Genomic DNA, 27,677 nt, shown 5'->3' on the forward strand with positions numbered 1-27,677 from the left:
CGAGGGCTGGGCGGGTTGAGTCTACACCGTCCTCATGCGGCATTTAAGGCCGGCCCCTCGCTAGCAGGGAGGATCAACTCAACAGAGCCGTGTGTTCGACATAGTGTGCTGTTTGCGCGCGTCTATTTCTCGTAGTTAACACGACGATGGCAGAAGTAGCTCCAGCCCCCGCCGCCGCTGCGCCGGCCAAAGCGCCCAAGAAGAAAGCTGCTGCGAGGCCCAAGAAAGCGGGACCCAGCGTCGGTGAGCTTATCGTCAAAGCTGTTTCTGCTTCCAAAGAACGGAGCGGCGTCTCTCTCGCCGCTCTGAAGAAAGCTCTGGCTGCGGGCGGTTACGACGTGGAGAAGAACAACACTCGCGTCAAGCTTGCGATCAAAAGCTTGGTGACAAAGGGAACTCTGGTGCAGACCAAAGGTACCGGTGCCTCTGGATCTTTTAAGATCAACAAGAAGCAAGCTGAAGCCAAGAAGACGCCCGCTAAGAAAGCCGCGCCTAAGGCGAAAAAAGCGCCCGCCAAGAAACCTGCCGCGGCTAAAAAGCCCAAGAAGGTAGCGGCAAAGAAGCCCGCCGCCGCCGCCGCTGCAAAGAAGTCTCCCAAGAAGGCGAAGAAACCTGCTACCGCCGCGAAAGCCACCAAGAGCCCTAAGAAAGCAAAGAAGCCGGCCGCCCCGAAGAAGGCAGCCAAGAGCCCCAAGAAGGCAAAGACTGCCAAGCCCAAGACTGCCAAGCCAAAGGCTGCAAAGGCGAAAAAAGCTGCCCCCAAGAAGAAGTAAACGTGCATGTTTTCATGTCTTGGTATCCCCAAAAGGCTCTTTTAAGAGCCACCCACTTTTCCAAAGAGCGGTTTTCTTTAAACTCTCGAAATGATTACGAGCGAACAAATACGGCCAGGTGTGTAATTGGAGTTTATTTTAACTTGCGATTTCATCCATACAGTATGACTGAGGACTACTGACATTTGGGAGAAAAGGGAAGGTATTGGGTTTAAATGGGGTCGTAACAGGAAAAAAGTATTATGTATGGAGTGTTTTTAATGAGAATTTGACTGAGAATGTGAAGGACTTTTGTTGGATGATCGAATTTATCACACAATCAATCAAAGATTTGGAAAACACGATGTAAGATGATTATTGAGCAATGTATAATACCTGCAGAAACAGTGTTTAAACAGATCGTGTGTGAGTTAAAAGGGTTGAAGACGATTGATAGAGGAAAAAAGACATTTCCCTGGGTTTTTTGGACATAGAAATGGATGATGTATAGCTAATTTACAGATGTAAATTGTATTGTTAATGTATAGAGTGAAGATAGTCTGGGTCCTCCGGTGGATATTGTTTGTGAGGTTTTTGTGATGGAGTGTTTGTATTGAATTTTCTTAATAAAGTCAATTGAAAAGTGGAAAGGGAGGCCGGCTTTGGAAGTGAACGAGTGCTTCGCGATTGGTTATTCGTCCTGTCCTCCTTAGCCAATAGGAGAGGAGTTGACTTTGCTATATCTGAAGCGTTGTTAGGTGAACGGTGATTATTTCAGCTTTGCTCACAAGACGCAGTTGTATTATAATGAGTGGAAGAGGGAAGACCGGCGGTAAGGCCAGGGCTAAGGCCAAGACTCGCTCCTCTCGCGCTGGCTTGCAGTTCCCTGTGGGCCGTGTGCACAGGCTTCTGCGCAAAGGTAATTATGCCGAGCGCGTTGGTGCCGGTGCTCCGGTCTATTTGGCTGCTGTGCTGGAGTATCTGACTGCTGAGATTCTCGAGTTGGCAGGCAACGCCGCCCGTGACAACAAGAAGACCCGTATCATTCCTCGTCATCTGCAGCTCGCCGTGCGTAACGACGAGGAGTTGAACAAGCTGTTGGGAGGTGTGACTATTGCTCAAGGTGGCGTGCTGCCCAACATTCAGGCTGTTCTGCTGCCCAAGAAAACCGAGAAGACGGTCAAGACCAAGTAAATTCATCTCTGCTGCGTTGTCTGCAGATCCCAAAGGCTCTTTTAAGAGCCACCCACATTGACTGATGAAGTGCAACTGTTCCTATCTGTTCTACCTTGCATTTTTCTCGAGACTACCAAATGATTAATGGGCACCGCTGACCACTACCGTATCACGTCGAAGCGCACGTACACCTTCCCCCTTTTTATGCGCCCAATAGCATCTGATGAAAGCAAGTACGTACATCTATGTACGTATTTGTAAGAGTAGTAGCTATATGTATATGCGCGCGATGCTGTTGGTGCTATAAACATGCAAAAACGTAACAGGGAATACGTTCAGGAATGTACACTGGAGGCAAATAAAAAGTACGGCTAGAAATGTGTTGCCGTGAGCCCGCCTCAGAAGTAGGCGTATCGTCTTGCTTTTTGAAATGCGCGCGTTGTGGAACACGGGCCAATTGTCTTGATGTGACGTGGCCTTGTTCGTCCAATGGATGGCAGGCTTACTGAAGACGCCCAATGAGCGCAGGTTGGCGTTATGGCTTAAAAAGGGTGCCGTCTGAGTTGCTTCTTATTCTCTTTCTTTGTGAGTTAAGGATAGAGTTCTGCCGCTATGGCAAGAACGAAGCAGACCGCCCGTAAGTCCACCGGTGGTAAAGCCCCGAGAAAGCAGCTTGCCACTAAGGCTGCCCGCAAGAGCGCCCCAGCCACCGGCGGCGTGAAGAAGCCTCATCGTTACAGGCCTGGTACAGTAGCTCTGAGGGAGATTCGTCGTTATCAGAAGTCTACCGAGTTGCTGATCCGCAAACTGCCCTTCCAGCGCCTGGTGAGAGAAATTGCTCAGGATTTCAAGACCGATCTCCGTTTCCAGAGCTCGGCCGTTATGGCCTTGCAGGAGGCTAGCGAGGCATACCTGGTGGGCCTGTTCGAGGATACTAACTTGTGCGCAATCCACGCCAAGAGAGTCACCATCATGCCCAAGGACATCCAGTTGGCCCGCCGCATTCGCGGAGAGCGTGCTTAAACTGATCGCTCGGCGTCATGTCCCAAACTACCCAAAGGCTCTTTTAAGAGCCACCTAATCGTTTCGCTACAAAATGAGCAAGTGGCCTTAGCAACGCTTGAAACTGATGCGTCGTTGTTATAACGTGTATCTGGCATGTGTTTCTAGGTTACGCAATCTAAAGTAGGTTTAGGAGGGTTAATTATGTAGCTGAGAAAGTATGGCAACGGAGGGATTTTTATATAGTAGGATTGGGCAAGAAAAAGGCCTTCGATTATATTTCTAGAGACTAATGGTGTACATTGCAACATTATGGTTTTCCAGAGAGGTTTGTCAATATTAAATTATTGTATCAGTTAAGAGGCGCTTTGAAATGTATGAAGTTGTGGCTGGAGCGAAATTAAATGAAAGTCAAAGTGAAGGGGTATGGATAGGAGATGGGCAACCTGTACCAATAGATGTAGAAATAAAAAAATGAAATTAAAATATTAGGTTTGATGGTAGTAAATGGTAGAAGTAGCGAACGGAATTGGGAGAAGAAGAAGTGAATGGAATGTGTGTCATACCTCTACAACACTGGACCGGAAGTAACAGTGGATAAAGACTGATTCCATTCAGAGGTACAATTTTAATTTCATATATTTAATGTAAAGTGGCATTCACTGTTCATTTTATAATGCATTATTGTGGAATTATGTTCTTCATGTTTTTGTTTGATCTATTATTTCACGTTCATGTTTGATCTATTATTTTACTCTTCTTTATTGTTGTTGTTTACATACCTTATTGATAGGGGTAATGGTTCAAAAATGTGAGAGGACTATTATTCTGTTGTTGAATTCTTGATTGTAAAATATATAAAAATATATAACTGTTTTGGCCAAAATATTCACGACTACCGTTTCCTTTCAATATAACGCGTTTAAACTACTTTCTGTACATTTCTATGACTTTTTTTACGCTATACTTAAAACGTACCTCTTTTCTCAACATCTCATAACTTGTCTTCTTATTCGTATTCGTTAATTAATGTGTTGATTGTTTTAATGTATTTGTTTCTGCATCTTTGTCATAGTAAAGCAACCTTGAGTCTGTGAAAGGTTCTATATAAATTAAACTTATTATTTATTATTATTCTACAAGTGCCATGTTTCTGATGGAACTCCACATTTTCCATTTCAATTTATATATTTTTAAAGCTAAAACGTGACTAAAAATACAAATAAAACCGTCTAGAAGATCAAGTGCCATGGGAGGTGATAATATAAATGATCCTCTGCTCCCATCTTGTGGCCAAAAATGGAAAACTTCCATGATATTCAATCATTAAGGGCACCTCTTTTTAATCAGAACGCTATCAGAATGTAAAAGTATATTGAAGAACAATTAGCCAGTTTCTCTTGGGAGAAACAACAACAACAACAACAACATTAATAATAATAAGCATATGGAGTGGGTATGTCCTTCTCAGAAATCATTTCTAGGCTTAGCTGACAGCCACTGTCATAAAGGTTTCTTTGCTTTTGGATCTGCTGTTGAAATAAACAGAATAATCTTTCATCATAAAAAACCAAGCCCTAACAAATCTTCTTCTTCTTCTTACTACTGTAAGCCTACTCATGGTTAGTTAGAGGATACTTATATTTATTTCTTTATGTGTTTATTTTATTCATGTTCCACAAGCACTTAATATGTGAGATCAAAGCATGCTTTTCATGCATTTATTTCCATAATCTCATTATGGTCTTTTTTCTTTATTTTTTTTCTTTTGTGAACTACTGAAATTACCCATCTGGAACCCCATAGTTGGTTTGTTTGCTGTACTATGTACCAGGCCTCCTTAACAGATAGCATGTCATACAACAATATTTACAGTGGTATGCAACGGTTTGGGCACCCCTGGTCAAAATGTATGTTACTGTGAACAGATAAGCAAGTTGAAGATGAAATGCTCCCCAAAATGCTTAGTACCTAGTAGCACCTCCTTTGGCAAGCATCTCATCTTGTAAGCACTTTGTGTAGCCAGCCAAAAGTCTTCCGATTCTTGTTTGAGGGATTTTCATCCATTCTTCCTTGCAACAGTCTCCTAGTTCTGTGAGATTCCTGGGCTGTCTTGCATGCACTGTTCTTTTGATGTCTATCCATAGATTTCAATGCTGTTCAGATCAGGGGACTGTGAGGGCCATGGCTAAACCTTCAGCTTGCACCTTTTGAGGTAGTTTATTATGGATTTTGAGGTGTGTTTAGGATCATTATCCATTTGTATAAGCCATCCTCTTTTCAACCTCAGCATTTTTACAGAATGGTGTTATGCTTGCTTCCAGAATTTTCTGGAAGTTCATTGAATCCATTTCCCCCTCTACCCGTGAAAACTTCCCCGTGCCATTGGCTGCAATACTACCCCAAAACTATTTTTTGTCAGAGAGAGAGTGAGTGAGTGAGTGAGTGAGTGAGTGTGTGTGTGTGTGCTACTGTTTGTTTTGATGTAGCTCTGCATTTGCATTTCCTAAAAGAAAGGGGATGAAAGAAATAACTACAAAGAGTAACAATAGCACTGGAAGAACAAGTATAATAACAATGTACAATTAGACTATTTATTCAGGGGGTTGAGAAATATTACTGACACATGGTTCTAAACTATCACTTTTGAACATGCCTTCAAATCACTTTGGCAAACACTGTTGAAAGCATGACGATCATAAACACACGGTGCACAAGCGTTAAGCTGTTCCACAAATCTAATAATAAATGGCCAACAGTTCTTGATTCCAAATGAAACTGTCCCTTCAGGTCTCTTGAAGACAGAAAGAAGTCAACTCTCATTTTGTTGTGGCTGCTTTTACAGTTTGGCCACAAGATGGTAACGAAGCTCCATCTATCAGAACATCCCAATCAGTATTAGTGTGTTTTACTCGCCATCATTTAGCCAATTTAGTTTTCTTGTTTTTTTTATTTGAAATATACTTCTATTCCTCCTCTTCCTCCCCCTTTTCCTACTGTTAATAATAATAGTAGTAATAATAACAATAATAGTGGTGGTGATCATGTTAACAAAAATATTAATAATAATAGGGTAGTTTCCCTGTGCTGAGTTCAGGCTGCCCTCCAGTACAGGTTTCAAGCTTCACATTTTAAGTAAAGCTACTTGACAGTGATGATAAAATTCCCAACCCAGCAGTTGAGTCATACTTTTTACAATATTTTATTGAGCATTTTTTTTGGAATGTAGTCTTTGAAGGCTCTTGAATGCTGTATTTGGGCATACAAGTGTGTTTTCCTATGATTTACAAGCGTAGTGATGTCCTTTATTAATGCTTGAAGGACGAGGGTACGTGGACGGAGTTATGTTATGTGAAAATAGCAGTTAAGCTGCCACTGTTGCAGAGGAAGATGAAAGTGAGAAGACAGCAGTTTCTCTAACCTGAACTACATGTTGTTCTTGGCTGGTGGGAACCCTAAGAGGCCTAATGAACACAAGGATTAGGAGTGTGTATATAATTTCTATATTTTCCAGCAAGAGTCTTTAAACTTAGGGCTTTTCAGCACCAGTGCTGAGGACCTACTTCCATTCTGACTCTTCTTCTTTTGATTAGTAGCAGTTGTAACAATTGTAGGCCAGCTTATGCTGCACGGAATCTTTTGTTGTCTTTGCTTGTTTGTTATCGTTCTTTTTCTTCCCTTACGTTGTTGTTCGTTGTTATTGTCTAAGATCTCTTAGCTGTTCTATCTATGAATTGTCGTTTTGCCAAATAGTATTGAGTTTTTATTCCAGTCTGGCTAAGTGTTGTGCTGGAGGCGTTTGGAGGGGCATGGTATTTAGCTCCGCCTCCTCGAGTGCACCTTGTCTTCAACCAGGTCCTTTAGAAGAGAATAATAGTGGCGCACTGGGTGAAAGCGCTTCATTATTTCGCTTTTCTTTGAGTGGTGAAAGAAGCCTAAGCGATGTCTGGAAGAGGAAAGGGTGGTAAGGGCCTTGGGAAAGGAGGCGCTAAGCGTCACCGTAAGGTGCTCCGCGACAACATCCAGGGTATCACTAAGCCCGCTATCCGCCGTCTGGCTCGTCGTGGCGGCGTCAAGCGCATCTCCGGTCTGATCTATGAGGAGACCCGTGGTGTGCTGAAAGTGTTCCTGGAGAACGTTATCAGGGACGCGGTCACCTACACCGAGCATGCCAAGCGGAAGACGGTCACCGCCATGGACGTGGTTTATGCTCTGAAACGCCAGGGACGTACTCTGTACGGCTTCGGAGGTTAAACGCTGAGTTCCAAAACGATCAAACCAACGGCTCTTTTAAGAGCCACCCATCCACTCGGTTAAAGAGTTGTTTTGTGTGTCTATGAGCGCCTATAAGTGTAGTGCCTGAATGCGCACAAACGACGTTTAGTTCTATATTGATGAGAGCTGTAACACGCTTTTAAACGTCTGCATGTTGTAGGCTCCAAATCCTAGCCCAAAATAAGACACGATAATGTTAAAAACAGAATACCTGTTACAACCGATTGTGTGCGTGTGAGTTAAAAAGGTTGAAAACGATTGATTATTGGAGGAACGAAATACATCTTGGACTCTTTTGGAGGCATATAAATGGATGATGTTTACCTAATTTATAGATGTAAATTGTATTGTTAATGTATAGAGTGAAGGTAGTCTGGGTCCTCCGGTGGATCTTGTTTGTGAGGCTTTTGTGATGCAGTGTGTGTGTGTATTGAATTGAATTGTTTCAATAAAGTCAATTTAAAAATGGATTAAGAGGTGAACGCTATGGGGTGGCGGAGCAACGATAGGGAGGTTCCTGTGAGAGGAGGGGTTGTTTTCTGGCCAATGATAGCTTGTCATGACCGAGGAGGGGAGGGTGTGTTCAAATTAGAATACCAGAGTCTAAATAAACTGGGTGTTCAGGCGCCGTTTTTCATTCTGTTGTGGTTTACTCAGCAACGAGCGTCATGCCCGAGCCTGCCAAGTCCGCGCCGAAGAAGGGATCCAAAAAAGCCGTGACTAAGACGGCCGGTAAAGGAGGCAAGAAACGCAGAAAGTCGAGGAAGGAAAGTTATGCTATCTACGTGTATAAAGTCCTGAAACAGGTCCACCCCGACACCGGTATCTCTTCCAAGGCTATGGGGATCATGAATTCCTTTGTGAATGATATCTTCGAGCGCATCGCTGGTGAGGCTTCTCGGCTCGCTCACTACAACAAGCGTTCAACCATCACCTCCAGGGAGATCCAGACCGCCGTGCGCCTTCTGCTTCCTGGTGAGCTGGCCAAGCACGCCGTATCTGAGGGTACAAAGGCCGTCACCAAGTACACCAGCTCCAAGTAAAGCGTCTTAGTGCGACTTGACTAACCTAAAGGCTCTTTTAAGAGCCACCCACGTTTTCATCAAAGAGATTTTCTATCATGAGAGTGCATGTATGGTAAAACGAGAATAGAGTTCTAGCCGAAGTGGTGCTTGTGCGCTTTGGCCTCGTTTCTCTTCCTATTTTCTGCGCGTTTTATTAATCCATTTTCATAGCCTTTATTCAGCTGCATGTAGCTTGCAATATATTAAATGTGTTAGACACTTGTCAGTGATCAGTGTTTTATTTATTTGTATGTGTGTGTGTGTGTGTGTGTATGTATGTATATATGTATATATATAATGCTCTTGTATCCTACAAGCATGCCATGCCATAATATTCTTTTCACATATTTGCTGTAGAAGTCTAGTCATCTGCAGATGTTTTGCATTTTCCCACTCCTTGTACTGCATACACATGGCAGCTATTTTTACAGGCAATTCCTACCACTTTCATAACAGTTTATTCATTCTATTCTTAATGGTCTAGGCCTACGTGACCCCTTTGCCCCACAGGTCATTTGCAAGGTGCCTCTGTAATGTCCCATGCAAGAGACTGAAGTCTTGGAAGACTCGTGTATGCGCATATGTATGTGTAAGCCATAGACAGAGAGAGAGAGAGAAGTGGAAGTCATGCAAGGTATGTGTATTCTGGGAGTGCTATTAATGAGCCACACTCATAGAATCACAGCATATGGGGAAAAAAAACTCAGTAAAATAAACTATTTTTTTGAGCTGACCCAGTAAACAAACCTTATGTATGTTCTTTAGAACATTTTCTGAATCATCTCATCAATAAGATTTTGATCTAAAATGAAACATCACAAGGCAAGTTTGTCTATTGCCATTCAAAGTGCACAAAGCAATACAGAAGGTAAGGGTTAAACCCATGACACGGCCTCACAACTAACTTTTTCTCAGCTTGAGGGTTCAGATGAGGTCAGTGTAATGCATTTTAGAGTTAGAGTTTACTTGGTTATTCAAATGAAGTTTCTGATGAGGCAGGGTAATTCACTTTAGGGTTAGAGTGAACTTGGGGTTATTCTGATGAGGCAGGGTAATGCACTTTAGGGTTGGGTCTTGGGCCCACAGCAATAATTTGAGCTCGGACACCTGACGGTGTTCACGTGGTCTCCTCCCCTGATGAGGTGCACCTGATGCTAGCCCAACAAGAGGACGGCTACCTGATGAGGAGCACCAGATTTGGGCTGATTTGACAAAGACACTTGGGTTTTTAAATCATTTTATTAAGTTTTCATATCACAAAAACAAACAATGAAAACATTACTTATGAGCGGCATTATAAAACAATATTTCATAAGAGAGAATCTATACTTTACAATAATTTTTCATCTGTCAATTCTCATAATTTTTGTAAGAAAACTTTCACTTGTTCATTTGAGACAAAGGTATTTTCCATAGTCATTTTAATTCCTGTAGACCAAATTAGATTCACAATTATGCATATACATATCCACACAATGAAATATTACTTATGGAAGGCATTATTGAACAGTATTTCATAGGAAAAAATCCAGACTTTATAATCATTTTTCATCTTCCGGTTCTTTTTTTTTCTTTTGAAAAACAAACAAAGCAAGATTAAATATAGACTAAATCACAGATAAAACATCTCACTTGAAACTTTCCAAACTTTACACTTCACGCAAATCCATGCTGCAAACATTTTAAGATTTCCCATGGTATATCATTTTTCATCTTGTCATGCTTTTGTCTCTTTTTTAACTTTACTATACATTGTTTCACTACTTGTTCACTGGACACAGAAGTATTTTCAATAGTCATTTTAGCTCTTGCAGACCAAATTTGATTCACAATTGTACATATACATATCCAAAACAAAATCCTCTTTTTACAGTGTATGTTCACATTATAAGCATCATATATAATGTTTTTGCGATTAAATTCTATGTTTAAACCAAACCTGAATTGTTCCCATATTTCTTTAGATCTATAGCAGTCCACCAACAGATGCCTATTGTTTCTTTCTCTTTACAGTTAGGCATTGGGCATTCGGTCGTCTTCCCAAAGCAACTCCATTTAACCACAGACCTCGTTGGTAGCCTACCAACTGTGACAAGTCACATCTTCTCCTTTATTTTCTCTAACATGTTCTCCTGATAGCAAATTCAACAGATTTTTCTCCCTTTCATCGCAATCACCAAACTGTATCTGCCCCTTGTACTTATGATCTGCTATACTTTTATAAATAGTTTTACTCGATAGCGTTCTCCAATCGATCTTCAAACTTTTACATTTATCAACAAAATCTGAGTACAAGAGTTTATAGTATAGTACACTCTTCCTTTTCTTTCCTTTCTTCTTTTCCCAGTCTGAGATTTCACCAATCCATTTAGCTTTCCTACCAATGCTTGTATTGACTTGTCTACAAAAACTTATTTTTAATTTATCGCCAAGTTCTACTGCACCTAAGCCTCCATTTTCTTTATTCTTATATACATAGTCCCTTTTTGTGACTTCTCTGTTATTACCCCACATTGTTCTAATACAGATTTTATTCAGTTCGGTCACTATTTTTTCCGCTGGAGGAGAAACAATAGACAGAAATAAAAGTTTTGATAAAATGAAAGTCTTAATTAGTTTGATCTTCAATTTGGAACTCACACCCCAGTGTATAATCCTCTTTGATTCCTCTGTGATTTCCTGTAGTATCTTTCAGTTACTCTCAACTATTCCCCAATCCAAACCGCCTCAGCCTTGGAATGATTCAAAGATGCCCCGGATACATGTTCATACAAGTCAAAATGTTCGAAGATCCTATCTAAATCTTTTTGAGTTTTTACAAAAACTTTTACGTCATCCACATGTGCAGATACAACACATTTCTGTAAATTACTGGTGATCTGAACTCCCTTTAGCAAATTGTCATTTTTTAGTTTCAATAATAATGAACTTATGGCTAAAATATACAATGCTGCACTCAAAGGGCACCCTTGTTTAACCCCTCTATGGATAGCAATTTTGTCTGTCAAGCCTCTGTTCACATTAAGCAAAACAGTCTATTTCAAATACAAAAGCTTAATCATTTTTATAAATCCTTCCGGGAATTCATTCCATAACTGACCACAAGTAGTCACGTGATATCGAGTCAAAGGCTTTCTTCTGATCTAAGGTGACTATATAAAACCCAGACTTATTCATACTTTTTTTTTGTGTGATAAGTTCTCTTATCATGCATAAGTTATCCCACATATTCCTCCCTTTAATTGCACATGTGGGTCCAGGGGCGATGTGGCACAGGCAGGGGCTGTAACTTCCCAGCAGGGAGAGTGCGAGGTGTGCGTGACTGGGCACAGACTACACAAGACATTATGTAATCATGTGTCTCATCAGGAAGGGAGGGCCACCAAAACTTATGGGACAACATGCGCGTGGTGCGATTGATACCAGGATGTACATTACATAAGGTCGTATGAGCCCATTCTAGTAACATTCCTCTGAGGGAAGCTTCCTTTCCTCAGTTTGGACAGAGCACTCTCCACCATTTCACTGCGAGTTATACTGTGTATGACTATGTATGTGACGAATAAACCGAACTTGAACTTGAATGTATCATTTTTCTTGGGGACATTCCTCTGGGCTAGAGTCATCCTTCAGAGCATTCTCCAGGTTGTCTTGGAAGCCCCACCATATGGTAGCTAGAAAGCAGCTATTTGGCAGGATGGTCTCAGGATTCGGGTTGGTCTCTCCCTTGTCATAGATGTTTGACAAGGCATCCACCTTTTGATTCTTGGAAGCGGGTCTGTAAGACACTGTGAAGTTAAACCGAGAGAAGAACAATGATCACCTAGCTTGTCTTGGGTTGAGTCGTCGAGCTGTAGGTACTCTAGATTTTGATGGTCCATGAATAGCAAGAAGGGATGTTTAGGCCCTTCTAACCAGTGTCTCAATTGCTCTAGGGCAAGTTTTACCATGAGAAGTTCCCGGTTTCCTATATCAAAATTCCTCTTGGCAGGTTGTAGTTCCCAGGAGTAGAAAGCACAAGGGTACAGTCAAGGTGGGGTGCCTCTGTGACAGGACTGCCCCCACTCCTACCTCAGAAGCATCCACTTCCACCATGAAGGGAAGAGAAGGGTCAGGCTCACTGAAGGGGGCCTTTGTTTTGGCACCCATTCTCTAAGTCAGGAAGGCCTGATCCATGGCCATGGTCCACTGAAGCTGCTGTCTGCCTTGTTTCTTGAGGAGGTCCAAAAGGGGAACAGCTATGTCACCAAACCCCCGAATGAACCTTCTGTAGAAGTTGACAAAACCCAAGATTTGTAGCAACTCCTTGATGGTGGTGGGTTTAGGCTAATTTTGGATTGCAATCACCTTATCAGGATCCATGGAGAATACTCCTGGTTTGAGGGTACACCCTAGAAAAGTAACACAGTTCCTTTGGAACTTGCACTTCTTGGCCTTGGCATACAGGTGATGTTGTCGGAGACGCGTCAGGACAGCCATTACATGATGCACATGCTCCACTTCGGACTGGGAAAACACAAGGATGTCGTCTATGTACACTATCAGGAACTTGCCTATCATATCTTGAAATATTTCATCCATAAAAGCTTGGAAAACTGAGGAACAATTAAATAATCCATACGGCATTACTAAGTACTCATAATGGCCTCGTGTCGTGATGAAGGCTGTCTTCCACTCATTACCCTCACGTATGTGTATGTGGCTGTAAGCGCTACGCAAGTCCAATTACGTGAAGGTGGTCGCTACTAGCAGTTGTTCATGGGTTAAAGAGATGAGGGGAAGAAGGTAGGAATACTTTACCGTCCAGTAATCGATGCATGGTAAGGGCCCAGTAATCGATGCATGGCCTTAAACCTCCTCCTTTCTTTTCCACAAAGAAGAATCCAGCAGCGACTGGAAAAGTGGATTGCAAAATGAAACTGTGTTGTAGCTAAAAGCTAAAGGTGGTCAAAAAAAAAAAAAAAAAAAAATTATATATATATATATATATATATATATATATATTATAATGTAATGTTTTTGTCCTCAAGTGATAGGATTAAGGGTAAATAATAGTTAAGTAAATGGTACTTTTAAAAATGGTAAAAGTACAGTGGCACTTGTGTGCTTTGGCCTCGTTTCTCTTCCCCTTTTCTGCGCGTTTTATTAATCCATTTCCGTACCCTTTATTCGGCCGTATGTAGCTTGCAATGTATTAAATGTCTTTGAACACTGACACACAAGTGTCTGTTTTATTTATTTGTTTGTTTGTGTGTGCGTGTGTGTGTATGTATATATGTATGTATATATATTTAGGCTCTGATGTATCCTACAAGCATGCCATGTCACCTTGGCAACTATTCTAATCTTCATAGCCCACATTATGACATTATTTCCTGTTGTTACCTTTCATTAGTAGCTGTTAATATTCTTTTCACATGTTTTGCCCTGTTTGCTGTAGAAGAAGTCTAGTCATCTGCAGATGTTTAGCATTTGCCCACTCCTTGTACTGCATACACATGGCAGCTATTCTTTACAGTCAATTCCTACCACTTTCACAACAGTTTATTCATTCTATTCTTAATGGTCTAGGCCTACGTGACCCCTTTGCCCCACGGGTCATTTGCAAGGTGCCTCTGTAATGTCCCATGCAAGAGACTGAGAAGTCTTGGAAGACCCAGCATGTGTGTGCACACATCTATGTGTATGTGTAAGCCATAGACAGAGAGAGAGAGAAGTGGAAGTCATGCAAGGTATGTGTATTCTGGGAGTGCTATTAATGAGCCACAGAACTGTGACTCATAGAATCACAGCATATGGGGGAAAGAAAATCAGTACAATAGATTATTTTTTAGAGCTGACCCAGTAAACCCATGACAGGGCCTCACAAAAACTCACTTTGTCTCTGCTTGTCATTAGGCTTCTTATGAAGTTAAGGATTGCATCCCTTCATTTATTGCAATAAAGTTAGGAGAAAACTGTCCAGATAGGCCTTTGAGTGATATTCTGTTTGGGAGTAGGTTACACATGGGCCATACCATAGAAGTGTGGTGCTATAAATGTTATTGGGGTTTGCAAGAAGGTAAAGCTTGGAAAGAGATTATGAAGTTATTGTAATTCACCTTAGGGTTAAAGTGAACGGGGTTATTCAAATGAAGTTTCTGATGAGGCAGGGTAATGCACTTTAGGCTTAGAGTGAACTTGGGGTTATTCAGATGAGGGTTCTGATGAGGTCAGGGTAATTCACTTTAGGGTTAAAGTGAACGGGGTTCTTCAAATGAAGTTTCTGATGAGGCAGGGTAATGCACTTTAGGCTTAGAGTGAACTTGGGGTTATTCAGATGAGGGTTCTGATGAGGTCAGGGTAATTCACTTTAGGTTTAGAACTTGGGCCCCCAGCGATGATTTGAGCTCGGACACCTGACGATGCTCACGTGGACTCCTCCCCTGATGAGGTGCACCTGATGCCATCCCAATAAGAGGATGTCCACCTGCTGAGGAGCACCATCCCGAGTGAGAGTATCAGTTTTGGGGGCTTCTTTTGACTAAGACTGGGATGATTTAACAAAGACACTTGGCTGTGCGAGGAACTCTCTCACATAACCACACTCTCCTGCATCCCACACCTGTGTTTTACTGGTACCTACATAAGGCTTTTTTCAACTAGTGCACACACCACTGCCACACTCGTAACACGTCCATACCTTTGCTCAGGCTCTCCTTCAACGCGCACGTGGGAACTTGCTAGACGTATGCCTTCATTTCTCACATTTTCAGGTCCCACTGCAGTAGAAATGGACCATGTCTTATTTGGAGCGGCAGTCGCGCAGTGCCTTTTTGAGGGAGCTGTGCAAAACGAGATGGGGCTGCACTGGCTTTTCTGGCACGCAAATGAACCACAGAGCCCTTTCTTTCCAAACGCGTTGTTTGACGCCTTACAAATTGCTTTAGCGTGTATATTTAGAGCCAGATTTGTCATGAGAAAACACAAGCGCGAGCAGCTCGCGGAAGCACAGACGCCGAGGGCTGGGCGGGTTGAGTCTACACCGTCCTCATGCGGCATTTAAGGCCGGCCCCTCGCTAGCAGGGAGGATCAACTCAACAGAGCCGTTTGTTCGACATAGTGTGCTGTTTGCGCGCGTCTATTTCTCGTAGTTAACACGACGATGGCAGAAGTAGCTCCAGCCCCCGCCGCCGCTGCGCCGGCCAAAGCGCCCAAGAAGAAAGCTGCTGCGAGGCCCAAGAAAGCGGGACCCAGCGTCGGTGAGCTTATCGTCAAAGCTGTTTCTGCTTCCAAAGAACGGAGCGGCGTCTCTCTCGCCGCTCTGAAGAAAGCTCTGGCTGCGGGCGGTTACGACGTGGAGAAGAACAACACTCGCGTCAAGCTTGCTATCAAAAGCTTGGTGACAAAGGGAACTCTGGTGCAGACCAAAGGTACCGGTGCCTCTGGATCTTTTAAGATCAACAAGAAGCAAGCTGAAGCCAAGAAGACGCCCGCTAAGAAAGCCGCGCCTAAGGCGAAAAAAGCGCCCGCCAAGAAACCTGCCGCGGCTAAAAAGCCCAAGAAGGTAGCGGCAAAGAAGCCCGCCGCCGCCGCCGCTGCAAAGAAGTCTCCCAAGAAGGCGAAGAAACCTGCTGCCGCCGCGAAAGCCACCAAGAGCCCTAAGAAAGCAAAGAAGCCGGCCGCCCCGAAGAAGGCAGCCAAGAGCCCCAAGAAGGCAAAGACTGCCAAGCCCAAGACTGCCAAGCCAAAGGCTGCAAAGGCGAAAAAAGCTGCCCCCAAGAAGAAGTAAACGTGCATGTTTTCATGTCTTGGTATCCCCAAAAGGCTCTTTTAAGAGCCACCCACTTTTCTCTTCCAAAGAGCGGTTTTCTTTAAACTCTCGAAATGATTACGAGCGAACAAATACGGCCAGGTGTGTAATTGGAGTTTATTTTAACGTGCGATTTCATCCATTGACGTACAGTATGACTGAGGACTACTGAAATTTGGGAAAAAAGGGAAGGTATTGGGTTTAAATGGGGTCGTAACAGGAAAAAAGTATTATGTATGGAGTATTTTTAATGAGAATTTGACTGAGAATGTGAAGGACTTTTGTTGGATGATCGAATTTATCACACAATCAATCAAAGATTTGGAAAACACGATGTAAGATGATTATTGAGCAATGTATAATACTTGCAGAAACTGTTTAAACAGATCGTGTGTGAGTTAAAAGGGTTGAAGACGATTGATAGAGGAAAAAAGACATTTCCCTGGGTTTTTTGGACATAGAAATGGATGATGTATAGCTAATTTACAGATGTAAATTGTATTGTTAATGTATAGAGTGAAGGTAGTCTGGGTCCTCCGGTGGATATTGTTTGTGAGGTTTTTGTGATGGAGTGTTTGTATTGAATTTTCTTAATAAAGTCAATTGAAAAGTGGAAAGGGAGGCCGGCTTTGGAAGTGAACGAGTGCTTCGCGATTGGTTATTCGTCCTGTCCTCCTTAGCCAATAGGAGAGGAGTTGACTTTGCTATATCTGAAGCGTTGTTAGGTGAACGGGGATTATTTCAGCTTTGCTCACAAGACGCAGTTGTATTTATAATGAGTGGAAGAGGGAAGACCGGCGGTAAGGCCAGGGCTAAGGCCAAGACTCGCTCCTCTCGCGCTGGCTTGCAGTTCCCTGTGGGCCGTGTGCACAGGCTTCTGCGCAAAGGTAATTATGCCGAGCGCGTTGGTGCCGGTGCTCCGGTCTATTTGGCTGCTGTGCTGGAGTATCTGACTGCTGAGATTCTCGAGTTGGCAGGCAACGCCGCCCGTGACAACAAGAAGACCCGTATCATTCCTCGTCATCTGCAGCTCGCCGTGCGTAACGACGAGGAGTTGAACAAGCTGTTGGGAGGTGTGACTATTGCTCAAGGTGGCGTGCTGCCCAACATTCAGGCTGTTCTGCTGCCCAAGAAAACCGAGAAGACGGTCAAGACCAAGTAAATTCATCTCTACTGCGTTGTCTGCAGATCCCAAAGGCTCTTTTAAGAGCCACCCACATTGACTGATGAAGTGCAACTGTTCCTATCTGTTCTACCTTGCATTTTTCTCGAGAGTACCAAATGATTAATGGGCACCGCTGTCCACTACCGTATCACGTCGAAGCGCACGTACACCTTCCCCCTTTTTATGCGCCCAATAGCATCTGATGAAAGCAAGTACGTACATCTATGTACGTATTTGTAAGAGTAGTATATGTATATGCGCGCGATGCTGTTGGTGCTATAAACATGCGAAAACGTAACAGGGAATACGTTCAGGAATGTACACTGGAGGCAAATAAAAAGTACGGCTAGAAATGTGTTGCCGTGAGCCCGCCTCAGAAGTAGGCGTATCGTCTTGCTTTTTGAAATGCGCGCGTTGTGGAACACGGGCCAATTGTCTTGATGTGACGTGGCCTTGTTTGTCCAATGGATGGCAGGCTTACTGAAGACGCCCAATGAGCGCAGGTTGGCGTTATGGCTTAAAAAGGGTGCCGTCTGAGTTGCTTCTTATTCTCTTTCTTTGTCAGTTAAGGGTAGAGTTCCGTCGCTATGGCAAGAACGAAGCAGACCGCCCGTAAGTCCACCGGTGGTAAAGCCCCGAGAAAGCAGCTTGCCACCAAGGCTGCCCGTAAGAGTGCCCCAGCCACCGGCGGCGTGAAGAAGCCTCATCGTTACAGGCCTGGTACAGTAGCTCTGAGGGAGATTCGTCGTTATCAGAAGTCTACCGAGTTGCTGATCCGCAAGCTGCCCTTCCAGCGCCTGGTGAGAGAAATTGCTCAGGATTTCAAGACCGATCTCCGTTTCCAGAGCTCTGCCGTTATGGCCTTGCAGGAGGCTAGCGAGGCATACCTGGTGGGCTTGTTCGAGGATACTAACTTGTGCGCAATCCACGCCAAGAGAGTCACCATCATGCCCAAGGACATCCAGTTGGCCCGCCGCATTCGCGGAGAGCGTGCTTAAACTGATCGCTCGGCGTCATGTCCCAAACTACCCAAAGGCTCTTTTAAGAGCCACCTAATCGTTTCGCTGCAAAATGAGCAAAGTGGCCTTAGCAACGCTTGAAACTGATGCGTCGTTGTTATAACGTGTATCTGACATGTGTTTCTAGGTTACGCAATCTAAAGTTGGTTTAGGAGTGGTTAATTACATAGCTGAGAAAGTATGGCAACGGAGGGATTTTTATATAGTAGGACTGGGCAAGAAAAAGGCCTTCGATTAGATTTCTAGAGACTACTTATGGTGCACATTGCAACATTTTGGTTTTCCAGGGAGGTTTGTCAATATTAAATTATTGTATCAGTTAAGAGGCGCTTTGAAATGTGAAGTTGTGGCTGGAGCGAAATTAAATGAAAGTCAAAGTGAAGGGGTATGGATAGGAGATGGGCAACCTGTACCAATAGATGTAGAAATAAAAAAATGAAATTAAAATATTAGGTTTGATGGTATTAAATGGTTCCATTCAGAGGTACAATTTAAATTTCATATATTTAATGTAAAGTGGCGTTCATTGTTAATTTTATAATGCATTATTGTGGAATTATGTTCTTCATGTTTTTATTTGATTTATTGTTTCACGTTCATGTTTTATCTATTATTTTACTCTTCTTTATTGTTGTTGTTTATATACCTTATTGATAGGGGTAATGGTTCAAAAATGTAAGAGGACTAGTATTCTGTTGTTGAACTCTTGATTGTAAAATCTATAAAAATATATAACTGTTTTGGCCAAAATATTCACGACTACCGTTTCCTTTCAATATAACGCGTTTAAACTACTTTCTGTACATTTCTATGACTTTTTTACGCTATACTTAAAACGTACCTCTTTTCTCAACATCTCATAACTTGTCTTCTTATTCGTATTTGTTAATTAATGTGTTGATTGTTTTAATGTATTTGTTTCTGCATCTTTGTCATAGTAAAGCAACCTTGAGTCTGTGAAAGGTTCTATATAAATTAAACTTATTATTTATTATTATTCTACAAGGGCCACGTTTCTGATGGAACTCCACATTTTCCATTTCAATTTATATATTTTTAAAGCTAAAACGTGACTAAAAATACAAATAAAACCGTCTAGAAAATCAAGTGCCATGGGAGGTGATAATATAAATGATCCTCTGCTCCCATCTTGTGGCCAAAAATGGAAAACTTCCGTGATATTCAATCATTAAGGGCACCTCTTTTTAATCAGAACGCTATCAGAATGTAAAAGTATATTGAAGAACAATTAGCCAGTTTCTCTTGGGAGAAACAACAACAATAATAATAATAATAAGCATATGGAGTGGGTATGTCCTTCTCAGAAATCATTTCTAGGCTTAGCTGACAGCCACTGTCATAAAGGTTTCTTTGCTTTTGGATCTACTGTTGCAATAAACAGAATAATTGTCTTTCATCATAAAAAACCGAGCCCTAACAAATAGCTAAAAATGCTCTGAAGACAAATAAAATGGTTTTAGAAATGGACTTGCCTTTCATGATTCTTCTTCTTCTTCTTCTTCTTCTTCTTACTACTGTAAGCCTACTCATGGTTAGTTAGAGGAGACTTATATTAATTTCTTTATGTGTTTATTTTATTCATGTTCCACAAGCACTTAATATGTGAGATCAAAGCATGCTTTTCATGCATTTATTTCCATAATCTCATTATGGTCTTTTTTCTTTTTTTTTTCTTTTGTGAACTACTGAAATTACCCATCTGGAACCCCATAGTTGGTTTGTTTGCTGTACTATGTACCAGGCCTCCTTAACAGATAGCATGTCACACAACAATATTTACAGTGGTATGCAACGGTTTGGGCACCCCTGGTCAAAATGTATGTTACTGTGAACAGATAAGCAAGTTGTAGATGAATTGCTCCCCAAAATGCTTAGTACCAAGTAGCACCTCCTTTGGCAAGCATCTCATCTTGTAAGCACTTTGTGTAGCCAGCCAAGAGTCTTCCGATTCTTGTTTGAGGGATTTTCATCCATTCTTCCTTGCAACAGTCTTCCACTTCTGTGAGATTCCTGGGCTGTCTTGCATGCACTGTTCTTTTGATGTCTATCCATAGATTTCAATGCTGTTCAGATCAGGGGACTGTGAGGGCCATGGCTAAACCTTCAGCTTGCACCTTTTGAGGTAGTTTATTATGGATTTTGAGGTGTGTTTAGGATCATTATCCATTTGTATAAGCCATCCTCTTTTCAACCTCAGCATTTTTACAGAATGGTGTTATGCTTGCTTCCAGAATTTTCTGGAAGTTCATTGAATCCATTTCCCCCTCTACCCGTGAAAACCTCCCCGTGCCATTGGCTGCAATACTACCCCAAAACATGATTGATACCCCCCCACCATCTTAATGGTTATAGAGGTGCCATTTTTTCTCCAACCATACATGTTTAGATTTTCTTTTGCAACCTTCTGATGCAGAATTTTGTGGTAAGGACGGAGGAGACGTTTTCTTCTTATGATGCTTCCATAAAGGTCATGTTTGTGCAGGTGTCTCTGAACAGTAGAACAATGTACCACACCACCAGAGTGTGCTAAATCTTCCTGAAAGTCCTTTGCAGTCAAGCAAGGGTTCTAATTTCCCTTTCTAACAATCCTACAATCAGACGTCTCTGAAATGTTTCTTGGTCTTCCAGAGCTCACCTTGACCGGCACTATTCCTGTTAACCACCATTTCTTAATTACATTTCAAACTGAGGAAATTGCGACCTGAAACTCATTGCTATCATCATATAGCTTTCTTCTGTTTTATGGGCCTCAACAATTTTCATTTTCATTTTGCTAAGCAGCTATTTAGAAGAACCCATGGCTGCTGGTTTCTGGGACAAGGTTAGAGGAGTCTGGCTGTTTATAAAGCTTTGAATTTTGCATCACCTGGCCTTTCTTAACAATGATTGTGTACAAGCCATAACCATAACAGGCTAATGAAGGTCTGAGACTGCGGTCAAAGTTATTTGAGCGTTCAAATCTCCTAGCTACTCCTTTTTTCACTCTAAAATTGTACAAAACCAAACTAATAAACTGACGTTGCTTAAAATGTTGAAAAGTGTGTTTCATCTTTACCTGTATGCCTTTTGGAGATCATTTCATTTTCAAATTGATTACTTGTTCACAGTAACATATACTTTGAGCAGGGGTGCACAAACTTTTGCATGGCAATGTATGGCTGCACTTCTATTTTGTTCTTTCAGAACACAGCTGAAATCTTTTTATTAACAATTTCCTTCTCTACCCTTACAATATATTCTTAGCCAAAACTGTCTTCTTCTTGATTATGCAATGGTCTATTTTTCGTCAGAGAGAGTGAGAGAGTGAGTGTGTGTGTGTGTGTGTGTGTGTGTGTGTGTGTGTGTTTGTTTTTGTGCGCTACTGTTTGTTTTGATGTAGCTCTGCATTTGCATTTCCTGAAAGAAAGGGGATGAAAAAAATAACTACAAAGAGTAACAATAGCACTGGAAGAACAAGTATAATAACAATGTACAATTAGACTATTTATTCAGGGGGTTGAGAAATATTACTGACACATGGTTCTAAACTATCACTTTTGAACATGCCTTCAAATCACTTTGGCAACCACTGTTGAAAGCATGACGATCATAAACACACGGTGCACAAGCGTTAAGCTGTTCCACAAATCTAATAATAAATGGCCAACAGTTCTTGATTCCAAATGAAACTGTCCCTTCAGGTCTCTTGAAGGCAGAAAGAAGTCAACTCTCATTTTGTTGTGGCTGCTTTTACAGTTTGGCCACAAGATGGTAACGAAGCTCCATCTATCAGAACATCCCAATCAGTATTAGTGTGTTTTACTCGCCATCATTTAGCCAATTTAGTTTTCTTGTTTTTTTTATTTGAAATATACTTCTATTCCTCCTCTTCCTCCCCCTTTTCCTACTGTTAATAATAATAGTAGTAATAATAACAATAATAGTGGTGGTGATCATGTTAACAAAAATATTAATAATAATAGGGTAGTTTCCCTGTGCTGAGTTCAGGCTGCCCTCCAGTACAGGTTTCAAGCTTGACATTTTAAGTAAAGCTACTTGACAGTGATGATAAAATTCCCAACCCGGCAGTTGAGTCATACTTTTTACAACATTTTATTGAGCATTTTTTTTGGAATGTAGCCTTTGAAGGCCCTTGAATGCTGTATTTGGGCATACAAGTGTGTTTTCCTATGATTTACAAGCGTAGTGATGTCCTTTATTAATGCTTGAAGGACGAGGGTACGTGGACGGAGTTATGTTATGTGAAAATAGCAGTTAAGCTGCCACTGTTGCAGAGGAAGATGAAAGTGAGAAGACAGCAGATTCTCTAACCTGAACTACATGTTGTTCTTGGCTGGTGGGAACCCTAAGAGGCCTAATGAACACAAGGATTAGGAGTGTGTATATAATTTCTATATTTTCCAGCAAGAGTCTTTAAACTTAGGGCTTTTCAGCACCAGTGCTGAGGACCTACTTCCATTCTGACTCTTCTTCTTTTGATTAGTAGCAGTTGTAACAATTGTAGGCCAGCTTATGCTGCACGGAATCTTTTGTTGTCTTTGCTTGTTTGTTATCGTTCTTTTTCTTCCCTTACGTTGTTGTTCGTTGTTATTGTCTAAGATCTCTTAGATGTTCTATCTATGAATTGTCGTTTTGCCAAATAGTATTGAGATTTTATTCCAGTCTGGCTAAGTGTTGTGCTGGAGGCGTTTGGAGGGGCATGGTATTTAGCTCCGCCTCCTCGAGTGCTCCTTGTCTTCAACCAGGTCCTTTAGAAGAGAATAATAGTGGCGCACTGGGTGAAAGCGCTTCATTATTTCGCTTTTCGTTGAGTGGTGAAAGAAGCCTAAGCGATGTCTGGAAGAGGAAAGGGTGGTAAGGGCCTTGGGAAAGGAGGCGCTAAGCGTCACCGTAAGGTGCTCCGCGACAACATCCAGGGTATCACTAAGCCCGCTATCCGCCGTCTGGCTCGTCGTGGCGGCGTCAAGCGCATCTCCGGTCTGATCTATGAGGAGACCCGTGGTGTGCTGAAAGTGTTCCTGGAGAACGTTATCAGGGACGCGGTCACCTACACCGAGCATGCCAAGCGGAAGACGGTCACCGCCATGGACGTGGTTTATGCTCTGAAACGCCAGGGACGTACTCTGTACGGCTTCGGAGGTTAAACGCTGAGTTCCAAAACGATCAAACCAACGGCTCTTTTAAGAGCCACCCATCCACTCGGTTAAAGAGTTGTTTTGTGTGTCTATGAGCGCCTATAAGTGTAGTGCCTGAATGCGCACAAACGACGTTTAGTTCTATATTGATGAGAGCTGTAACACGCTTTTAAACGTCTGCATGTTGTAGGCTCCAAATCCTAGCCCAAAATAAGACACGATAATGTTAAAAACAGAATACCTGTTACAACCGATTGTGTGCGTGTGAGTTAAAAAGGTTGAAAACGATTGATTATTGGAGGAACGAAATACATCTTGGACTCTTTTGGAGGCATATAAATGGATGATGTTTACCTAATTTATAGATGTAAATTGTATTGTTAATGTATAGAGTGAAGGTAGTCTGGGTCCTCCGGTGGATCTTGTTTGTGAGGCTTTTGTGATGCAGTGTGTGTGTGTATTGAATTGAATTGTTTCAATAAAGTCAATTTAAAAATGGATTAAGAGGTGAACGCTATGGGGTGGCGGAGCAACGATAGGGAGGTTCCTGTGAGAGGAGGGGTTGTTTTCTGGCCAATGATGGCTTGTCATGACCGAGGAGGGGAGGGTGTGTTCAAATTAGAATACCAGAGTCTAAATAAACTGGGTGTTCAGGCGCCGTTTTTCATTCTGTTGTGGTTTACTCAGCAACGAGCGTCATGCCCGAGCCTGCCAAGTCCGCGCCGAAGAAGGGATCCAAAAAAGCCGTGACTAAGACGGCCGGTAAAGGAGGCAAGAAACGCAGAAAGTCGAGGAAGGAAAGTTATGCTATCTACGTGTATAAAGTCCTGAAACAGGTCCACCCCGACACCGGTATCTCTTCCAAGGCTATGGGGATCATGAATTCCTTTGTGAATGATATCTTCGAGCGCATCGCTGGTGAGGCTTCTCGGCTCGCTCACTACAACAAGCGTTCAACCATCACCTCCAGGGAGATCCAGACCGCCGTGCGCCTTCTGCTTCCTGGTGAGCTGGCCAAGCACGCCGTATCTGAGGGTACAAAGGCCGTCACCAAGTACACCAGCTCCAAGTAAAGCGTCTTAGTGCGACTTGACTAACCTAAAGGCTCTTTTAAGAGCCACCCACGTTTTCATCAAAGAGATTTTCTATCATGAGAGTGCATGTATGGTAAAACGAGAATAGAGTTCTAGCCGAAGTGGTGCTTGTGCGCTTTGGCCTCGTTTCTCTTCCTATTTTCTGCGCGTTTTATTAATCCATTTTCATAGCCTTTATTCAGCTGCATGTAGCTTGCAATATATTAAATGTGTTAGACACTTGTCAGTGATCAGTGTTTTATTTATTTGTATGTGTGTGTGTGTGTGTGTGTATGTATGTATATATGTATATATATAATGCTCTTGTATCCTACAAGCATGCCATGCCATAATATTCTTTTCACATATTTGCTGTAGAAGTCTAGTCATCTGCAGATGTTTTGCATTTTCCCACTCCTTGTACTGCATACACATGGCAGCTATTTTTACAGGCAATTCCTACCACTTTCATAACAGTTTATTCATTCTATTCTTAATGGTCTAGGCCTACGTGACCCCTTTGCCCCACAGGTCATTTGCAAGGTGCCTCTGTAATGTCCCATGCAAGAGACTGAAGTCTTGGAAGACTCGTGTATGCGCATATGTATGTGTAAGCCATAGACAGACAGAGAGAGAGAGAGAAGTGGAAGTCATGCAAGGTATGTGTATTCTGGGAGTGCTATTAATGAGTCACACTCATAGAATCACAGCATATGGGGAAAAAAAACTCAGTAAAATAAACTATTTTTTTGAGCTGACCCAGTAAACAAACCTTATGTATGTTCTTTAGAACATTTTCTGAATCATCTCATCAATAAGATTTTGATCTAAAATGAAACATCACAAGGCAAGTTTGTCTATTGCCATTCAAAGTGCACAAAGCAATACAGAAGGTAAGGGTTAAACCCATGACATGGCCTCACAACTAACTTTTTCTCAGCTTGAGGGTTCAGATGAGGTCAGTGTAATGCATTTTAGAGTTAGAGTTTACTTGGTTATTCAAATGAAGTTTCTGATGAGGCAGGGTAATTCACTTTAGGGTTAGAGTGAACTTGGGGTTATTCTGAAGAGGCAGGGTAATGCACTTTAGGATTGGGTCTTGGGCCCACAGCAATAATTTGAGCTCGGACACCTGACGGTGTTCACGTGGTCTCCTCCCCTGATGAGGTGCACCTGATGCTAGCCCAACAAGAGGACGGCTACCTGATGAGGAGCACCAGATTTGGGCTGATTTGACAAAGACACTTGGGTTTTTAAATCATTTTATTAAGTTTTCATATCAGAAAAACAAACAATGAAAACATTACTTATGAGCGGCATTATAAAACAATATTTCATAAGAGAGAATCTATACTTTACAATAATTTTTCATCTGTCAATTCTCATAATTTTTGTAAGAAAACTTTCACTTGTTCATTTGAGACAAAGGTATTTTCCATAGTCATTTTAATTCCTGTAGACCAAATTAGATTCACAATTATGCATATACATATCCACACAATGAAATATTACTTATGGAAGGCATTATTGAACAGTATTTCATAGGAAAAAATCCAGACTTTATAATCATTTTTCATCTTCCGGTTCTTTTTTTTTCTTTTGAAAAACAAACAAAGCAAGATTAAATATAGACTAAATCACAGATAAAACATCTCACTTGAAACTTTCCAAACTTTACACTTCACGCAAATCCATGCTGCAAACATTTTAAGATTTCCCATGGTATATCATTTTTCATCTTGTCATGCTTTTGTCTCTTTTTTAACTTTACTATACATTGTTTCACTACTTGTTCACTGGACACAGAAGTATTTTCAATAGTCATTTTAGCTCTTGCAGACCAAATTTGATTCACAATTGTACATATACATATCCAAAACAAAATCCTCTTTTTACAGTGTATGTTCACATTATAAGCATCATATATAATGTTTTTGCGATTAAATTCTATGTTTAAACCAAACCTGAATTGTTCCCATATTTCTTTAGATCTATAGCAGTCCACCAACAGATGCCTATTGTTTCTTTCTCTTTACAGTTAGGCATTGGGCATTCGGTCGTCTTCCCAAAGCAACTCCATTTAACCACAGACCTCGTTGGTAGCCTACCCACTGTGGCAAGTCACATCTTCTCCTTTATTTTCTCTAACATGTTCTCCTGATAGCAAATTCAACAGATTTTTCTCCCTTTCATCGCAATCACCAAACTGTATCTGCCCCTTGTACTTATGATCTGCTATACTTTTATAAATAGTTTTACTCGATAGCGTTCTCCAATCGATCTTCAAACTTTTACATTTATCAACAAAATCTGAGTACAAGAGTTTATAGTATAGTACACTCTTCCTTTTCTTTCCTTTCTTCTTTTCCCAGTCTGAGATTTCACCAATCCATTTAGCTTTCCTACCAATGCTTGTATTGACTTGTCTACAAAAACTTATTTTTAATTTATCGCCAAGTTCTACTGCACCTAAGCCTCCATTTTCTTTATTCTTATATACATAGTCCCTTTTTGTGACTTCTCTGTTATTACCCCACATTGTTCTAATACAGATTTTATTCAGTTCGGTCACTATTTTTTCCGCTGGAGGAGAAACAATAGACAGAAATAAAAGTTTTGATAAAATGAAAGTCTTAATTAGTTTGATCTTCAATTTGTAACTCACACCCCAGTGTATAATCCTCTTTGATTCCTCTGTGATTTCCTGTAGTATCTTTCAGTTACTCTCAACTATTCCCCAATCCAAACCGCCTCAGCCTTGGAATGATTCAAAGATGCCCCGGATACATGTTCATACAAGTCAAAATGTTCGAAGATCCTATCTAAATCTTTTTGAGTTTTTACAAAAACTTTTACGTCATCCACATGTGCAGATACAACACATTTCTGTAAATTACTGGTGATCTGAACTCCCTTTAGCAAATTGTCATTTTTTAGTTTCAATAATAATGAACTTATGGCTAAAATATACAATGCTGCACTCAAAGGGCACCCTTGTTTAACCCCTCTATGGATAGCAATTTTGTCTGTCAAGCCTCTGTTCACATTAAGCAAAACAGTCTATTTCAAATACAAAAGCTTAATCATTTTTATAAATCCTTCCGGGAATTCATTCCATAACTGACCACAAGTAGTCACGTGATATCGAGTCAAAGGCTTTCTTCTGATCTAAGGTGACTATATAAAACCCAGACTTATTCATA

General features: G+C 41.6%; 7 protein-coding genes across 7 annotated transcripts; all 7 read left to right on the forward strand.

The window, feature by feature from the left end:
• Positions 1-99: 99 nt before the first annotated feature.
• Positions 100-1,286, forward strand: LOC113568720 (histone H1). The gene has a single exon (XM_026996896.2). The coding sequence runs from the start codon at positions 147-149 to the stop codon at positions 771-773; it is 627 nt and encodes a 208-aa protein (XP_026852697.2). The 5' UTR covers positions 100-146; the 3' UTR covers positions 774-1,286.
• Positions 1,287-1,559: 273 nt separating this feature from the next.
• On the forward strand, positions 1,560-1,946 carry LOC118240574 (histone H2A-like). The gene has a single exon (XM_035521468.1). The coding sequence runs from the start codon at positions 1,560-1,562 to the stop codon at positions 1,944-1,946; it is 387 nt and encodes a 128-aa protein (XP_035377361.1).
• A 5,912-nt stretch (positions 1,947-7,858) lies between these two features.
• On the forward strand, positions 7,859-8,473 carry LOC113568892 (histone H2B). Its single transcript, XM_026997040.2, has one exon. It carries the CDS (start codon positions 7,874-7,876, stop codon positions 8,246-8,248), a length of 375 nt encoding a protein of 124 aa, XP_026852841.2. The 5' UTR covers positions 7,859-7,873; the 3' UTR covers positions 8,249-8,473.
• A 6,893-nt stretch (positions 8,474-15,366) lies between these two features.
• Positions 15,367-16,416, forward strand: LOC118240564 (histone H1-like). The gene has a single exon (XM_035521458.1). The coding sequence runs from the start codon at positions 15,414-15,416 to the stop codon at positions 16,038-16,040; it is 627 nt and encodes a 208-aa protein (XP_035377351.1). The 5' UTR covers positions 15,367-15,413; the 3' UTR covers positions 16,041-16,416.
• Positions 16,417-16,826: 410 nt separating this feature from the next.
• LOC118240569 (histone H2A-like) lies at positions 16,827-17,223 on the forward strand. The gene has a single exon (XM_035521464.1). It carries the CDS (start codon positions 16,837-16,839, stop codon positions 17,221-17,223), a length of 387 nt encoding a protein of 128 aa, XP_035377357.1. The 5' UTR covers positions 16,827-16,836.
• A 540-nt stretch (positions 17,224-17,763) lies between these two features.
• LOC118240566 (histone H3) lies at positions 17,764-18,806 on the forward strand. The gene has a single exon (XM_035521461.1). The coding sequence runs from the start codon at positions 17,814-17,816 to the stop codon at positions 18,222-18,224; it is 411 nt and encodes a 136-aa protein (XP_035377354.1). The 5' UTR covers positions 17,764-17,813; the 3' UTR covers positions 18,225-18,806.
• Positions 18,807-24,084: 5,278 nt separating this feature from the next.
• On the forward strand, positions 24,085-24,699 carry LOC118240581 (histone H2B). Its single transcript, XM_035521478.1, has one exon. The coding sequence runs from the start codon at positions 24,100-24,102 to the stop codon at positions 24,472-24,474; it is 375 nt and encodes a 124-aa protein (XP_035377371.1). The 5' UTR covers positions 24,085-24,099; the 3' UTR covers positions 24,475-24,699.
• The last annotated feature ends 2,978 nt before the right edge of the window (positions 24,700-27,677 follow it).

Source organism: Electrophorus electricus, chromosome 22 (genome assembly GCF_013358815.1).
Source record: "Electrophorus electricus isolate fEleEle1 chromosome 22, fEleEle1.pri, whole genome shotgun sequence".
In the NCBI taxonomy this organism is placed as follows: Eukaryota; Metazoa; Chordata; class Actinopteri; order Gymnotiformes; family Gymnotidae; genus Electrophorus; species Electrophorus electricus.